The sequence below is a fragment of the Pseudopipra pipra genome, chromosome 2 (assembly GCF_036250125.1).
Source record: "Pseudopipra pipra isolate bDixPip1 chromosome 2, bDixPip1.hap1, whole genome shotgun sequence".
Classification (NCBI taxonomy): domain Eukaryota; kingdom Metazoa; phylum Chordata; class Aves; order Passeriformes; family Pipridae; genus Pseudopipra; species Pseudopipra pipra.
The window spans coordinates 20,958,228-20,976,407 of NC_087550.1; the positions used below are offsets into that span (position 1 = coordinate 20,958,228).

Below are 18,180 nucleotides of genomic sequence, written 5' to 3' on the forward strand. Positions count from 1 at the left end.
CTAGAAAATATTTAGATGTAATTTTGGCATTTTCAATTAAAAAATCTCTGATTTTAAAAATATATTAAAAATATAGGAAAGATCTGGGAAATTGGACCTATCAATCCGTTATACTTTCTGCTGCTCACATTTCATACCCTTGTACTAATGATTCAGTCCTCCTCCAATCCATTTCTTTATCAAAGCAGTGTTTCCAGAGGGTTAAGAAGAAAATTCATGATCCTTAAAGCTCACACATCACAAACAATACCAAAGTTCACTACCTTATGAAGATAAATATATTCCATGTGTAGATAAGAGCTGAACTATTGTTCCTGTAACAATTAAGCATATAACCTGAAAAAGATTATTTTACTTCGTTCCATTTCTGAAATTAGGATTCCCTGGATGAGAAAAAAAAAAAAAGCCATAAAACACGTAATTTCCTGTGAGTTTTTATGCTGAAAACATTTCATATTAGGCAAGACATGGTCAGTGTAGGCTGTAACAGTATTTTATTAACATCTGAAATACTTACACATGGGATATTTCATTTAATTAGTAAAAAAGTCAATACTTTTCCAATTCAATACTTCAAATTCTTCTTGTGGTTTTTTGCTTGTTTTTCAGGATAATATGGAGAAAATATTTTAATTAGGTTTTTAAAAGAGCCATGTTCAAAATGTAATGGGATGTGCTTTAGAGAATGTTTTTGTTTGTGGGGGAAAAAATATCAGTTATTAGAAAACATTATCCTTCGTTGAAGGAGCCATCCTCACAGTGCCTAGCTGTGTTTTACAATACAATCAAATACCATCTTTCCTAAACCACAGAAATTTCTAAAATACCTTTCTTCAATGGAATTGAAGGACTTGACAAAAGCAAGCACTTAGACACTTGATTTACAAATAAAAAGGGATGCCCAAAAAACCATGAACTTCCTGTCCAAAAAAATTGTATGAATTACCTTTCCTAGGTAACTTTCAATAACCTTTTCTGCTTTTTTTGGAGCAGTAGTGATGAACTTCAACCTCGTATCTGATGTGACTGTTGTTTCTGGAGGCTTGTTAGTGCCAGAGAACACTTATTTTCTGCCTCAGAGAGAGAGAGCTCAGATTTCTAAGAAATGGGGAACTTTTCAGGACTGATGAAACACTTATATGAAGATATTTAGCAAGTCTCATGTATGATGCCCAAAATGTTCAGACATCACATTTGATCATGCCCACAACTCTCTTTGGAGCAGATTGGAAGTTTTCAAAATACATGGCATTCATTTTCAAAAACCATAAAAGTGGGAGGTAAATCTGACCACACTTCTTAAACCAGATTATTTAAAACTCAAGATGGTGTGTTCTTGTTTTATTAAAACCAGCAATGACAAAACATGTAAATATATTTGTTCAGGGAGCAGAATAAAGAAATACTGTTTCTGAAAACTACCTGTCTAAATTTTCCAGGCTTTTTTTCTCACACAGGAGAGAATGGGATGAGAATGCCAAGAATGCTCAAGTCAGGGTATGCTTCCTTCCATCCAGGTACTCTCCTGTTAACCTTGAAGGGGCGTGTCAGGGGGCAGAACCAGGGGTGGACAGAACTGGGGTTGGATGGACCTTATTATAAGACCATAGAACCAGTGTCTGAAGGTGCACATCATGTGTATTCCCTGGGCCTCAGGCCTGAGATTTAAAGTACCTGCTCTCTTTATCTTATCTTATACACTAAATTGGCCTGGAGTCTTTTTTCCCTGCGGTCTCTTAAGGCAACAGCAGTAATAATCACCTCAGGGCTTTTTGCACAGAGAGTTTGTAGATCTGGTCATCACTGTGTACAGGCACTTGGTTTTCAGGAGATCAATAACAAACAAATTAATGTTTAGAGATGGGGAGATTTTCACATATTTCCAATTAGCTGTTTTGTAGAAACTATCCAGTGGTGTAGTAATGAAGAATCCATTACTCCAACTACTTCATATGCCTTATATGGAGGGGCATATTTATATGAATATAAATCCAAGAACCCATCAGGGCTGTGCGGGGAAAGAAGATGCAATCACTTTCCTGTAGGCTTTTATCCAGCATCATTCTGAAAGGTCTCAAGCCATGAAGCTCTGGTTACTTCCCCGTTGGTTACTTTCCAACAACTAATGCAGAAGGGTTTTTTCCTGATATTCTTTCTGAAAATTATTTTATACATGATTTGGTATAAGAAAAGCCACTCAGGACGGTCTTTTCAGTGTTGACCTTGAAATAAAATCCCACATTGATTTGTACAGTGGGAAGAGTTTTATATGTGACAGACCAGAAGGATAGCATCCCTTTCTGAACAGAAGTTCTGAATCCCTGTAACTGCTTTCCAACAAGTTCCCCTGCTATACCAAGCTATAGAACAAGTAAATCTGATTTCTTTTTTTATCTCAGTTATTAGTCTCAGAATTGCTAAATACTTTACCTGGGTAGCATTCAAAATGCAAAACAGACAGCTGAAAACAAGACTTGTTTTTTCATGACTCATTAACATGAGGTAGCCTATCATCCAGGTGATTCTGAGCACTACAAATGTAGAGATAGTGCTAATCATATTTTTCATTAGTGAATCCTTTTTATTCCTACAAACACACACACACAAGTTATTAAATCTTTCTCTATACTATTTAATATCTTTTTGAGCTTTAAACTTTGTATTTATTCAGAGCTGTATTGCAAAGGTATGTTTTTCAGGTGAATTGAAAGTATACACCTCTCTGTATTTGTCTGATGTATCATCCAGAAAAGAAATCCAGAAAAATAAATGTAACCAAATTTATCAGACTAATTTGTGCTTGGAGTATGCAGCTTGGTTGTATCTTTCTTTAACAAAAAAAAAAAGGTGAGGTTTACCAAGGCAACAAGAAGCATTGAAAATTAGCATTTTAGGTATTATAAGTTTTTTATAATGCTTGTAACTTCAATCCAAATGTGCATAATTTTCAATATAAGAATAAGCTGCCAGTGAAGTTTGAATATCGAGTTTCTCTCAAGCCTGAAGAGACTCAGAGATAAGATATTTCATTTGCTCCAATCACAAAAATTGTACATAAAGGAAAGAAGAAATGGTGCTAAGTTTTGTGGAACAGATCAGTTCCATGGAACTTATAAGAATTAAAGCGGTCTCCTTTTAAATAATACAGTGTACACTGTGGAGTTTGTGACATACAGCCTGTGACAATACATGGAGTGTTGATGTAAAACAGAGCAAGTAAATCTTCTTCAAGGTGCTAGAGAACTGGCCTGGTGTTCAGCTGTGCTGGGAAAGTCATAATTCTCATTTGGCTGGACCCAGCTCTGCTCTCACTTTTATGGATTTAAATTGGGGTTTACTGTCATTGCACCAAGCACCATTACATTTCATACCAGATTGATGCAGAGCATAACTTTTGCCCTCCAAGAAGCATGGCTATGCAGGTTTGCCTCCTCAACACCTTTGCTTCACTTCTTGTCTTCCTCATCTCCTGCCTGCCTGTTCACTGGGCAGCACATCTCATGGGAAGGAACCTCATTCACAAGTTTTTATCTGGGTAATAAACATGCTTCTTAAAGTCTGTTCCTTCTTCAGCCCTAACAGAGAACTTCCAGACTGCCAAGCATTTACTGTGCTCTCAAAGCAAATACACAAAGCAGTGAGTCAGAACCACCCTGTTTGGACATGTGTAACTAACTAGTCACAAGACACAGGGAAGAACCTAATGCTGTGCTGTCATGCAAATGTACCTGGAGCACAGTGACACGTAGTCAGGCAACTTTCGCTGGACATTTTCCAGCTTGTACCTATAGTCCAAATTCTGAATGTTTTAGAGGAATTGCCTCTGTAAATGCAAAACACAATAATGAAACAATGAGGGTTGAAAACTGCTTGGTGGGAGCCATCAGGAACAACACATCACACAAGTTGAATACACAACATGGAAAAGGCAGGTGTTCCTGTGCACTGTATTACAAGAGTTTCTTGAAGGAAGCTGAGATTTTCACTTTTCAATGTGGGTATCTGTTTGCATTCTTCAGTTCTCCAAGTAGTTCCCTTTCAGCTTGCAGTGTTGCTACTAACTGCTGTACTGACTTTAGAATGTGTTGTTTGGTCATTAATAAATAATAGGCAACAAATAATGACAGTCACTCCTCGCTTTTGGATGTATTCAAGGCTCTGGCTGAAGTCACAAGGAACCTCAGAGATATCTAAATTAAGGGATTTAGTCCATATATGCAATCACCTTATTTGAAAGATTTTTTTACTTAGTTAGCAGAAATAGATTGTTTAATGCCTTGATTTCTGTGAAAATTTCTCCTGCACACAGCAGACCTGTGCTGCTGTGCCAGTGACCAAGCTATTGGTTTCAGTGCTGTATCAAGACAATGAAAAAAAGCTCAGTTTATACCAGTAGTGTGAGCACTAACAGAAGATTATTAAATACATGGCACTAAACCAGAGACACTGATTCTAGTTGCCCTCTGCTGATCCCCTATCTTTACAACTTTCCCCGACTGCACTCTGTACCGTAAAAGTTGCAATATATACAACTTTAAATCTTACCCCATCCAATTACTGACATGGTTACAAAGAAATGTCCAGGCAGCGGCTTCGTGGCTCTAAGCAACAATAAGTACAATTGTGGAGAATTGAGTGTGGTCAACATAAATGTTGCCAAGAAAAAATAGCACAGTAGGACAGCCACAGCTGTACACCAGGAGTCTGTGGGAGGATCTACCGTGTCAGAAGTGAGTAAGGTGTTACTGGTGTTATCATGAGGAAGGTATTGCTGGTGGTAGCTGGTAGTATCACTGGCATTATGATTTTCAATTCCAGAGATGAAGATGATGTTAAAAATGAGCATTAAAAGCAGAGACTCGCTAACATTCATGTTACAGATGACTTTCGAGTTTTCCTATTGGTAGGAATATGTTTAGGAGAAAAAAGTAGAGCAAAATAAGAAAAATTGTAAAATATTTCCTCATGTCTATTTATACTAAAAGCAAGCTAGAGAGTACAGCCTTTAACATAGACAGAAACCAAAACAATAACTTTTTTTCAAAACTGTATCATCATTACTTTTATCCAACTTGCCAAATCCATCAGTTTTATCGGATTTCAACTAGAACAGAGAATACCCAGCAACTTTTAGGACTGGGCCTTGTCTAAAAGCAGTTTGGGATGCATTTTCCTTTTTCCACTCTGCTCTTTTTGGAATCCTTTTCTTCAGTGTTAAGAAGTGAAGTAGCATAAAACACATATTTCCCAAACATTCTCCAAAGTGCAAAGAGAATAATAAAACTCTACTTCCAAACTTCTTATCACAGAATCAATTAGGCTGGAAAAGACCTCTGACATCATCGAGTCCAACCTATGACTCAACAGCACCACGTCAACTAGACCATGGCACTGAGTGCCACATCCAATCTTACCTGAACACCTCCAGGGACAGTGACTCTACCACCTCCATATAATATGTATATTATACATATATTGTATAATATATATATATAATTATAATTATATATTATATAATTATATATAATTAAGATTATAGTTAAATAACTGTATATAATGTATATAAATATATATTATTAAAAACAGGTGCATTTAAGAGGCAGAGTCTGGAAGTTCCTACAGTCTTAAAACATTGACCTTGATGGAATTGCTCAAATCTACATTAGTACAAGTAGGATGAAAAACATGCATTCATCTCTAATAACTACAGCTCTGTTGGCATGACTTTGCTCCTTGTTCAAAGGGGAATCACATGACACCATTAATCACAGGCACATCCATTAAGGAAATTTGTTGCAATCGTATTTGTATTAAGTCACTCACAATTGAACAGTAGCACAAGCAGTTACTGGCTAGAAGAAAGATAATTGTTTAGAAATTGTAATACAAGGGTACAAGGCGGGTCAGGCTGGTGATGGAATGCTGTTACACATTTTTAAAGCATAGTATTGAGTGAGATAGTGAACTGAAAAGCTCAAAGTGTATCCACAAAGTATATACAGAGCAATGGATTGTAACTTAGTGTAAAATACTTGCAGTTTTACATCTTCCCTCTTACCTAGTGAATATTTGAAATGAAATGGTAGCAATCAGGCCAGCCATGGACAAATCAAGACCAATATAAGAAATATACTCCAAAGGCTTTGTGTATTTATATTTGATCTGAAAGGCCTAGAAAACAAATTGTATCAGTTATGTCAGATGAGAAGAGATACATTTCTTTCTGAAGTTTGTGTTTTTAGTTGCACATAAAACCAAAAATGGTTTAGTAAAGTTATGTCTGTTGCTAGCCACTGCCAACATTTTCAGATCACACAAAATTATTCTGGACTTTGAAACAAGAGAAGCTTTTGAAGAAAGCCAAAAAGAGTTTTAACAGTGTAAATCAAATATTTAGCAAAATAGCAGATTAAATTATTCATAGAAAAATGCAAGGTGACACAAACTGGAAGAAACAGCTTTAACTTTTCATACTGGTAAACATTCTGAATTTTGGCTTCTCGCTCTAAGGTAAGATGTTACAAATAATTATTAATTAAAACCAGTCTTTGTATATTGACAATAAAGCAGCAAGTAAATGTAAATGTATTCAGTGAAACAGAATATACTCTTGCATTTGCATAAACAGATGACAATCTTCTCTAGAATGCAGTCACTTTGTGCCATAAGGACATGCATAAGATAAAGGGAAATACAGAAATAAGTAAATAGTACAAATATGGAAATGCTATTTTATGAAGACAGAGTAAAAAGAAACTCTGAAATCCTGGCCCTGCTGAAGTTAGTGACCACAGATATCCGATTTTATCCGGGGTGTGTTTTGTTTAGAAAAGCTGAAATAAATACTGAAAGGATAACAAACGTCAGAGACAGACAGTCATTCCCAAATAGTCTCGTTAGTACAAGAGAGAAGTGTATAAAACTTTATGATAGCAGGCTTAATATATACAGAGCAATTGCTTTTTATAAGCATATAAGCAAAGGAAGTAGGTAATGCTAAATCCTTTGAGCTATTTACCCAGCACAAGGCGGTGCCACAGCTAGCCCAGATTCCAGACTACTCTACTTTTTTCTGGGGCCACCTTAGACTTTAGATATACCCTCACTTAACAATCAGCTGCAGCAATAGGGGTGCAGAGCCAGGACTTGCCAATACATTTGACTCTCCAGCAGCTTGGGCACAGCTTGCATGTCACAATTTGCAGATCTGCCACAGGTCAGAAGCAAGTACATGGGGACATCTTAAATTCCTGTGCCTTCTAGCCCAGCGTGTCTATCCCCCTGTATATCAACATGCTGGTCTTATAGTTAAAAACAACTAAACAAATGAAAAAAAAACCAAAAGAGACTCTTCCCATTAAAAAAACTGCAATGTACTACCATCAGGACAGCAAAATTAGTCGTGTGATTACACCTGCATCTCAAGAACTGGTCTCTTCCTTTTGCACAGCCGGCAGTGCTCCAGTCATTGGCAGAGTAGTCCCAAAAGACACGGGCATGATCACGCAGCTGCAGTTCAGATGTGTTGTACTATGGATTGGGATTGCAAGGAGAAAAAGTGGCTACAGAAACATAAAGAGATAGGCACTAGCAAAGAGCGTGTACTGACAATGATTTGATTTTAAAAGGGGAGCTGACAGCTACTAAGAGATGCATGTGTTTCCAGTAAACCTTATGAAAGATATCAATAACAGCATAATTTTGCATTTTGAGCTTACTTTATGTGCCTTTCTCAGCCAAAATTGCCAATGAAGTCACCCATTTCTGTGAATTATTCGGGTAACTCGGATTCAGATTCCCATTGACTGAGCATTAAACAACTGCCAATTGAATTCTGCCAAAGTCAAACAACAGCTTTCAGAAATCAGTAGCACTACATGACTGCCAACCTGAGCTGAATCCACGCTGTAACAGGAAGCAAACAATGATAAATGCTGTGAACCATCCCCTCCCCTCCTGCATCACAGTGGCACTCATGCAGTCATACATCAAACAGCATGCAGTCACTTTCGGACAACATACTTCTTCAGGATACTGCAGTTAGAACTGCATTTTAATGAGCAACAAGCAGCTTGAAGTGCAAATAAGAAGTAAACACAACTCTTCACAGTATTAGGCAGCTCAATTAAAAATGAGGAATAATCGTAGGAGTGAAAAAATCAATTATAAGTTTGTTTCAGTAATTTCCTTAGAAATGACACATCTCCCATGTGCTTATACATATCTGTACTTAGCTGTATGTAACTATATATATCCATACTTAACACATGGTGATGATTATGATCTGTAATATGGATGCACTTGAGCTTAAAAGCTTTGTCAAATATTGTAAGAAAAGGCCAACTACTGTTTTCTGGAGAAACCATGCCAAACATGAATACATATCATCTAAAAATTCGGGTTTTTTGGCAAATGGACAGTCACACAGAGCATTTCCTGCAAGAAAGCAGTAACATCTGGAAACAGTCCCTGGGGGATGAAGTCAAAACAAAGCACACAATGGTTTTAATTGGAAGCCAGAGTTAAAAGATTGTATGAAAGATGAACACCCCCCCCACTGGTACGTATATTGGGCCATGCCAGTTTTGTTGAATTTTCTTGTTTTCCAAAGTTTTGGTAGTCTCCTGGAGGAAAAAACTGTCCTCCAGGGACCTGGTTTTTTTCATTCTTGATATAAGACTAATGTACCCTAGGACAAATCTACTCTGGTATGCCTGTAACTTTTTATGGAATAGTGTTTTGGGTACAAATGTCCTAGGTTAACAGTACTGAGTTGGCACTATCAGCTGTTAAATAAAGAAGTTGAAAAATGTTATCTATGCCACATTTTCTAAACACCCTTCATTTATGTCACCTATACATCCCACAAACTCTGTCAATTGCTTATTACCACAGGGCACTGTGCCAAAAAAAAAAAAACAAACAAACCTCTGCTGGAGTGTCTTTCCATAAGTCCTGAAGACACGTAGTAGGGCTGGTTCAAAATGAACATGGCATTTTGTACAGAGGCTTACCTTGGGACCGAAGGCTATTCCAACTGCTCGCTCTTTCACCATCAGTGTTGCCAGAGATGATTTGTTTAGACAAACTATTGCAACTCTGATAAATCCTTGACTTGATGAGTTTGTAGTTTTGATACAGGACAAATCCAACACTTCCATTGTCTGATGAACCTTCGCAAGGCAAAGAGAAAGGCAGTACAGATAGCAGAGAAGCTGGTGCTTTCAAAGAAGCCCACACTATGCTGTTTCACACATTCAGAATTTACAGGAATTTTTTGTTTATATATTTAATTAAAATTCATATGAGTAGTACAGAAGAGCTGCTTTCCCATGAACCTCAAGAGACATCTTCAATTTTTGCTGAGGTGGAGTGTGAAAATAATGAAAACCCTTCTCTTAATATCATTTCTGGAGAAAAATACTGGTAAGTTAGGAAAATAGTATCCTAAATCCCGATATATACACACACTTCAAATGGCAAGGCTTTTAATAACACTAAATGAGAAATAGTCACACCAGGGACATTTACAGTTAGTGGGAAGTTAGATGATAAGTTAGAGGAAGTTAGAGGCTGGCTGGACTTTTGGACTCTGTTTCTTTTGCGCACTTGTAGCAAATTGGAGTTCATCTAAGTGATCTAAATCACTAGTCTTAATTGTTGCTTAAGTGAGGGAGCAAAAATCCCGGATTATATAATGGATTTTGTTATTGATTTTATACTTGAATTAGGATCAAGAGAGACTGATTTGATCTCTCTCTGATCTGATCATCAAGTGAGACTAATGTAGCTTTATATCTACAAAAAGATACACTTAATATTGAAGGAATCTATTGGGGGGGGTTTAAGACAAGCTGTGCTTTCAATTTAGCTGTCCTGAGGGAAGTGTTATGGTATACTGGTATTATGATAAAGGCTTTAATTACATGATCACAATGTTTTTCCACAGGATTGTTGTCTGAAACAGTGAACAGAATGTACAGTGACCAGATAATGAGCTATTCAGTGATTTTTTTATTGTCGATGCTGGGATTGTGAGGCTACCTGATTTATCTCTTCAAGTCTTTTCTAACCCTAGTGAGAGGACTGAATTATTAATTTCTCTGCCGGCTTGTATTCAAATGATATTCAGCATTGTGATGTCTAAGTGCTCCATTAACTTTGCCTTCATTATACTCTTGTGCTGTGATGTCTCAGTGTCGCTGACACTACACTGAGAGACTGAGGACAAGCCTGCTGGTTTCAGGTGCCCAATCTGAAACTCTTGTGATGTCATAGAAATGCACGTTTGAAGCTCAGCTGCCCAACACCCCCCAGCTTCTGAAGCAAATGAAGCAGAGGAACTATAACTTTTTTTTTTTTTCCTTCCTAGTCAACACCAATTTATCCTCTGAGCACTGCAAATAGTAAGTAGTGGACATCTGGAAATATCCCAAGTGCCTGTGCCATTAATGGCTAATCCAATTTGCAGCTATCAGGATGTGTATGTCCTGGCTGACACCTGACAGTAGTAGTAATTTTAGTTGAAATGGTTGATGTCTTCTGATTTCAGGCAAAGTAAGTGTGTATTAGTTCTTGATGTTTGTAGAGGTATGGTCAAAGATTCATTACACTCTCAATTTTAGAAAACAAAACAAGTGAAAAAGTCCCAAACACTGAAAGTATTCTGGTCATTATGTATATGTATGCATTTATCTATAAATAAAATTATCCAGCTCATTTGACATGTGCATTTCTTGTACCACCATATGGCATTACCAGGCATAAAAACCAACTTGTAATTGCTTATATTGGCTGAGGGGTTTTTCCCCAAAGGAGATTTTTAGTGAATATTCATTCAAAAATTTCCCAGGTACAATTTTCAAAAGGAGAAAGAATTTTCTGATACTTAAAACGTTGAAAAGTATCTGAACTTCATTACTGAGGTCACTAAGAAGCCCAGGAACATTTTCCTGTATTTCTAGTTTTGTTGACTGGCACTTTCCCAGTGCTGTATCTGCAACAATCAGCAGTATATGCATTAGGATTTATGTTTCAAACTGCTGTGTCCAGGTAAATCCAACAAAGGACTTACTTCTCTGTGCCAAAAACAGAATCATAGAGGAGCTTAATTTCAGTGGAGCAGACTGGATTGCAACATTGGGCTGTGAGATGTTGCCAGTCAAAGAAAATTCCTCCACTGTTTTTGTGAGGCTGCATCAAAAAATGAGGGCAATAAAAGCTACCATTTTTTGCTAATGTACAGCTCCAGGTTCAGTTTCTGAGCTTCCTCTCTGATTTGGTTCTCCAGTGGGAAGTGCTCCTCATTTCCTATCCCCATGCTTTCTCCAAAGTGGAAGAATCCAGCAATGTTTATATTGGTGTAAATTGGAAATTGCATATTGGAGTTGAATGCTAAAAATATATTGTCTTGTTCATGAACCACTTTCATCCTGAAACAGAAGGGAAAATGCAGTCGACTACATCTAAAGGAAATGGCAAGAGCTAAAGTTACCTTGATGTAACACTGACAAGATTACTGTGGATGAATCCTGTTTCATTGGCATCCAAGAGTTTACTCACCGTAGCCATTACTGCCACAGATGCCAGAGACAAGCAGAAAAAAAGGCAATATTCAAATGCAATTGAAATAAATCACCCCATGTGCTACACAGTGGAGGGGCAAAGTAAGAACACTTAACAAGCATTGCTGAAAGTACACACAGTAGAGTAAAAAAGTACAGGAAGCCATTTAAGAGAACACAAGCTTTGTGCCAATGGATTCATAAATGCAACACTTTTACTAATTTAGATAGTTAGGATTAAATTATTAGCTTAAACATCAAATGATGCTCATATTACAATTTCAAATATATGCAAAATTTACACTCAGCCCTGAGAACTGACCCAGTTCCACAAGTATGCACTCAAGACCACTTAAATAACTTTGTTAAATAGCAAAAAAAATGCATTTGTTTGTCGTGTTAGGTGTAGTTGAGAGGAAGGAAGGTGTCTTTTCTGCTGGTGGGGATACAGAATTGATATCCCAATAGTAAGCCAAAAAGCCACACAAGTCTTATATTAGTCCTAAGAAGTTTCACCTGAAAGTCTTCTGAAACATTTAGTTTTTCCATAATCTGCACTGCAACATTTGCAGCAGCAGTGAAGTTTTGTGTGGTCAGTTGGTCTGACATGGAGGTGAGGATTTGAGTGTTACTTGCAATAGCTGAAACCTTGATGGGGCCTGCATTTCCTGTGAGGAAAATGCCATTCAACAGAAAGAAAATGGGAAAAGGAACAAGAGTCACCACTTTAACAACATTCTCACACAAAATAAAAACATACAAGCAATTGGTCCTCTGAAATGTTTATGTTCATGTCAAGTATGTGGTGTTTACAAATTCTCCCTAGAGAATGATTTCATTAATTCAAGGAGTAGCTTGTGTTGGAAGGGAGCCCTGGAGGTCCCCTAGCCCAGCAGGGGTGGATGAGTCTGTGCAGGGGCTCACTTTGAATACCCACAACCTCCCTCAGGAAAGTGTTTGTTTGACCAGTGTCAAGGGGAAAAATTTTCTCTTGCCTAATTGGAATTTCCCATATTGCCACTTGTCTCTGTGGCCACTCATCCTAAAACTGCACACCTTGAAGAACAGCCTGGCCCCATCGTTCTCCACAATTTGCCATGAGGTAACTGCAGACAGCAGCAGGACCTCTCCTTTGTCTTGAGGTCATTGAGATTCTGAGTCTGTGAATTTCTGTACACCTCTCACTATTCCTTAAATAACTAGAATAGGATTTTTTGAAAAGCCATCAGAAGAACTTGAGAAATGTCATCTGGAGCAATCATGCCTCTCAACACAGTGTTTGTAACCTGCACTGAGGACATTATTCTAAATTCAGTATATTATATATAGTGTCAGGTTGGAATAAATGTAGAAAAAAAATCAAATAAAATATTCTGGTGCTGGAGGTACTAATAAGAATTGCTATAAGTACTGGCTAGGTCCGATTTTTGTTAGTTAGCACTTAATGGGTAGAGTGTAAATGTCTATAGCATCTCAAGAGTCTAAACACAAAAAAAGATGAGGCATTAGCTATATGATATATGAAGGTATAGCTAGATAACAATAAGATTTAAAGAGACAGAAAATCTGCTAATCATCAGGTCAAATAATCTGTTTCATAATCCTGTCAGTGAATAGTTAAATGGAATAGCTTCAGTAACTGAATTCTTCTCAAATTGTTTATGTTGGGAAGCTATCAAGATTAATTCAATCATGTAGTTTTGATGCGTTTGTAAAGCTCGGAATGGTTGAAAATAAAGGTGAATGTGTTGCATGGGTAGGAAGGAAATTTGCACTTATAGTTACTGCAGATTATATTGTTTGACTTGAAAACATCTGCATATGCATCACAAACAAACAGTGCATCATGAACGCCTGTTTTCACTGTTCTGACTTTTAGCATGACCTTTGACTCAAAGTAAATATTTCTGTTTAAAAGGAATCAATCCTTTTAAACCTTGGCTCTGGGTCACTGGCACGAACACCTCCTCCTCCCATTCCCTAGCTCCCCGAGCGGCCCTCGGCTCACTAGATGGCAGCCCGACATTACAGCTCCCAGTAAAACCCCGTATTACTGATGGCAGAAGAACAACCTTATGTTGTAACTTACTGGCATTAGAAATAGCTACTGCTAATATTATATATTAGTTTGAACCATTTAGTGAAGGCTATGTACTGCAAAAAATGTAATATTGAGCTTGAGGGTCTCCCAGCAAAGGATCAAAGCAGGTGAAGCATTGGGTTGAAGGTACAGTAGTCAAGCAAAAATGCACAAGGAAAGGGATTTCTTTTACTTAAAGGGATTGTAGCTGAGGGGGAAGGGTTTTGTTTTTTGGGGTTTTTTTTCCGATTGGGACTAGTGATAAGGAAATGAAACACAGAAGCAGAAGAAGAGAAGCAGTCACTGTGATGTGCTTAATCATGTTCAGCTCTCCGTGTTTTGCAGATGTAGCAGAGCTAAATCTTTGAGCGAGGCTTAGGGGTTTATGGATTTAGGGATTTTATGTAAGGCATTCATACAAGAGAGTTTAAATTTGAATTCTTGAAGGACAGAAATGTTCTATCCATGTTCAGCTGATCATAGAGCTGAATGGAAAGGCTTCACTCTTAATCCATCTGAACGTATTGGTGTCAGTATCACTCTCATGCCAGTCTCCTCCAAACTCCTTGCACGTTCTTACAGATTTGGCACCCTGAGTCAGCATCGCCTCCATTCATAGGCAATTGCTATAAATTGGGAACCTGACTGAGGAAATTGCAGGCCAGTTAAGAAATATGGAATGGGATGCTGTGTTCAGACAAACCCAAGCAAAATAAAATAATCACCATTGGAAATTCAGGCCATTTGCAAAGCAGACGCATGCCAAGAATGCCACTGAAAAAGGCTTTGGCCAATATTTTGCTTTCTGCTAAGTCTTAAGAAACATAACATATATATTTCTTGCCTCAATTTCCTATCCCCCCTCTTTTTTGTCCCCTGGGATGATGCAGAATCTCAGACACTGTTTAAATAGTAATTTAATATTACCTGTGCTACTAAGGAGTCCAGATTTTCATTACAATTCAGAATTTGGCGGGGCTTTAAAGTGGGATTTTTCCCTTCTCTGGAGCACATCTGGATTGCTATTGAAGCATTACCTGTAATTTTGTAAAAGCAGGAAGAAATCCATTTAGTACAGAAGCACTCGCAAATGCACATGACCTCATTGGGAATTAAAACTGTACTGTGGGTGTGACACCCTATCCAGTGTTATTTTCTGCTTGCTTGTGAAAATTTATCTCTCAGTGTTACAAGTGACCATCAATTATTTAACTAGTTGTTGTTCTCTTTAGAATATGTTTTACATTCATATACACAATCTTGTCAGAGTGGCTGACATTCTTTATGTTGAAATAAGACAGGTTTAGTTGTGCTAGAGCTGCAGAAACACCTTTTAAATGGCAGACACCAGCATCAGCACTGAAATATCAGAAAGAGATTTTAACATGTCTCGAAAAGCATAATTTACATGTTATGAAAGAAATGCAAAGGGCACATGGAACAGCCATGCAACACTTACTCCTCTACAAGGTCTGTGAAAGCTGAGACAGTTCATGGAACCACAGTTGATGTCAAGCATCCTGAATCCTAATGCTAAATAGTAGGATACAAACATGTTGTTTTTCTATCAAAAGGCTCTATCTGCTCTATCAGGAGCAGATACTAACTGACCCTAAGCCCACCCCTAGACAGGCATGGATCTGACTCAGCCTGTGTACCTTAAATTCTCTGCATTTGGAGTAGAGAGCCGTGTGGAAAAGCTCATGTTCCTGCTGCCTAAGCTATGCAATTCTGGCCTGAAACACAGGCTTTGCATCTTGTCTAATAATCCAACATTTTTCACAACCTTTACATTCACTTTTAGGAACTAGAAGCAAAAGGAAAGAAATGCATACCATTCACAGCCTCGGGTTCACATTTTTCTTTGGAGTTGCCATACTTACCCACTATGATCCGTTCAAAAGTAAGGGGTTTTCTATTGCTTGCAGAAATGTTCACTGTGCTGGTACTGTCGTCACAAAAATTAACTGCACAGAAAGAAAAAAATAACCTATATCCAGATGAAATATTTCTAGCACAAGGATCAGTTTTCAAAAATTAGGGAGTGTTGAGAAAATAGAAGCTCATTGAATCTTTTGCCCTAAATTAAATAAAAGCAGTTGGGTAAATCCTGTCTAAACCCAAGCTCTGAGCTGCCACAAGTGATATTTATGAAGTCAGTGAAATCTTAAAAGCCCATCCTCTTTGCCATCTCTCCTATTTTCACTGCTTTGGTCCTCGAAAATTTGTAAAATATTATAAAGCTTCACTTTCAGTGCCTTAATACCCAGGCAGAAACCAGATTTGGTAACCTACTGCCACAGAACACAGCAGGTGGAAAAGATACACGTTTGCTTCAAATGGGGCTTGGACAATGATGGGGAACAGTTGTCTGGTGACTCTGAACCATGATGGGTCAGAAGTCGCTGTCCTGCTGGCTGCTGGAATGGGACAGAATGACTACCCCAAACCCTACACCTTGTCTAAGCACACAACACTGGCTACATTTAAAGGCAGGATGATGTGCTCAGTTGGACCCATGGCCTGACCCAGTACAGCAGCCTATTACAATCTCAAGTCATACCATACTGCTGTAATGGAGCACAAATTTACCTTGTAAAACTACAAACACTTGGAGAAAATATTGCAGCACACAGGCAGAAAATTTTTGCTTCATCTTACAACTTGCAACATCTTGGTTTCACTAATTTTTGCTGATTCAGACCACATTTCAGCTGACTGTGTCCCATTAGCAGGACTGACTCAAAGAAGTGTATTTATGGTCAGGGTCCTGAGGGGGGCTTAAGACGCCTGGAGTGTTCTCCATATTCTGGTACAGGCTTTTTTGCTAACTCACATAATTTTCTGTATTGTTTTCTGTAGGGTCTCAGTTTCCCCGTGATACAGTGATACTTTCCTTCTACAGAAATAATTATGAACAATAAGGATGCATGACACTGCGAAGATGAGATCTGCCTTATAGCACCATATCTGACCCTTGCTTGCCAGAAGGGGGTTAGCAGGACAAGGTGTCAAAAATGTGGGGTGGAAGGAACCTCTGGAGGACATCTAGGCCAAACAGAGGCTTCACATCCTCATGTTGCAGTGTAGCAGTGACATGTTGCAGTAACACGCTACCTTTTTAAACCAAACCATTTCTCTTCATGCTCAATCTCAGCCATCCCAAACTGCAGTTTATGACTGTTGCCTCTTGCTTTCCTTTTGGTGTTACTGAGAAGGATTGGTCTTTGCAACTCCCACTCAGCTGAAGATTGCTTTTAGCTCTGCCCTCAGCCTCCTCTTCAGCACAGTGAACAAGCCCAGCTCTCTCAAGTGCTCCCTGCATGCCACCTGTCTGAGGCCCCTCACTGTCCTCAGCACGTCCTGTTGGACCCTCTCCAGCTTCCCTAAGTCTGGTTAATCTGTGTTACAGGTGGCAAAACGAAACACCTATTTCCCAGTGATGCCTCACCAGTGCCGGGAAGGGGAGAGTATAATAGTGTCCATCAACCTGTCTGCTTCTACATAACATAGCTGCTCTTCTGCCTTGGCAATGAACCACATGCTCTTGGCTCGTACTGAACTTGGCATCCATCATCACTCCCAGGTAGCTTCCAGCAGGCCTGCTTCTCAGCCAGCAAGTTCCTGGTCTGTTCCAATGCACAATCCAATGCACGGAGATCAGCACTTATTCTTGTTGAACGCTGTGAGTTTTCTGCTGGAGTGATCTTCAGGTTTCTCAAGTTCTTTTGCATCGAAGCTCCAGCCATGCCCCAGTCTCAACCATAGCCTCTATCCACCCACCAGAATGTATGATGATTTTTATTCCGTCTTTTGGCAGAAATAGTAAATTTTGTTCAAAGTAGTCATTGCACACGCTGCTGCAGCTTCAGGAAACAAAAAAGCACAGTCTAAGCAATGTCAGGGAAATTGCAAATCTTAGAAATTTCTCAATATATTGTGGTATTTGTTGTGTTCATCAAGCTCTGAAAATGTTAAGGTTTTTTAAAAGAGACTGGAAATCTTGAATGGTCAGAGGGTATTCTGCAGCAGAAATTTCGGTAGGGAAGGGATTGGTGGACCTCAGGCTCTGAAAGATGGATCCAACATCTGGGGTATCTCCAGAGACCTCACAGTCAATCTCACCTGGTCTCTAAGTGAAGGATGGAGTTGGAGTCCCTTCCAATAATGTTCACAGTGGATATTGCCCACCTGTGCCCTGGCTGCAGTGTATGCCTTGGAAATAATGCAGAAAACTGGAGTTGAGGACTGCCATTTGATCTGACATTTTAATGCCTGTGTTTGGAGATGCTGACAAGCTGAGTAAAGCCAGAAAACTCAAAAGTAAATAGCACTGCCAGGAACATGTGCCATTGTATATTTCTAATGTTCTCACTGAACTAAAAAGATTGCCTAACTTCCTACTCTTTAATGGCATTCATAGAACTGGAAGATTATTGCAAACTATAGGGGCTGTGCCACGTGACAGTGGTAATTCTGTCCTTGGCACACATTGTTAGGCTTTTGCTCATGTTGTTGCTATGTAGCAATTGTGTT

General features: G+C 38.5%; 1 protein-coding gene across 1 annotated transcript; it reads right to left on the bottom strand.

Moving 5' to 3' along the window:
- Positions 1 to 4,362: 4,362 nt before the first annotated feature.
- ADGRG7 (adhesion G protein-coupled receptor G7) lies at positions 4,363 to 17,393 on the bottom strand. The gene is given in 13 exon segments (XM_064642131.1): positions 4,363 to 4,848; positions 4,851 to 4,897; positions 6,059 to 6,171; positions 7,381 to 7,530; positions 9,015 to 9,039; positions 9,041 to 9,173; positions 10,889 to 10,996; positions 11,075 to 11,193; positions 11,495 to 11,587; positions 12,082 to 12,212; positions 14,545 to 14,681; positions 15,480 to 15,655; positions 17,203 to 17,393. Coding segments are annotated over 13 exon segments (1,737 nt in total). The 3' UTR covers positions 4,363 to 4,534.
- Between the last annotated feature and the right edge of the window lie 787 nt (positions 17,394 to 18,180).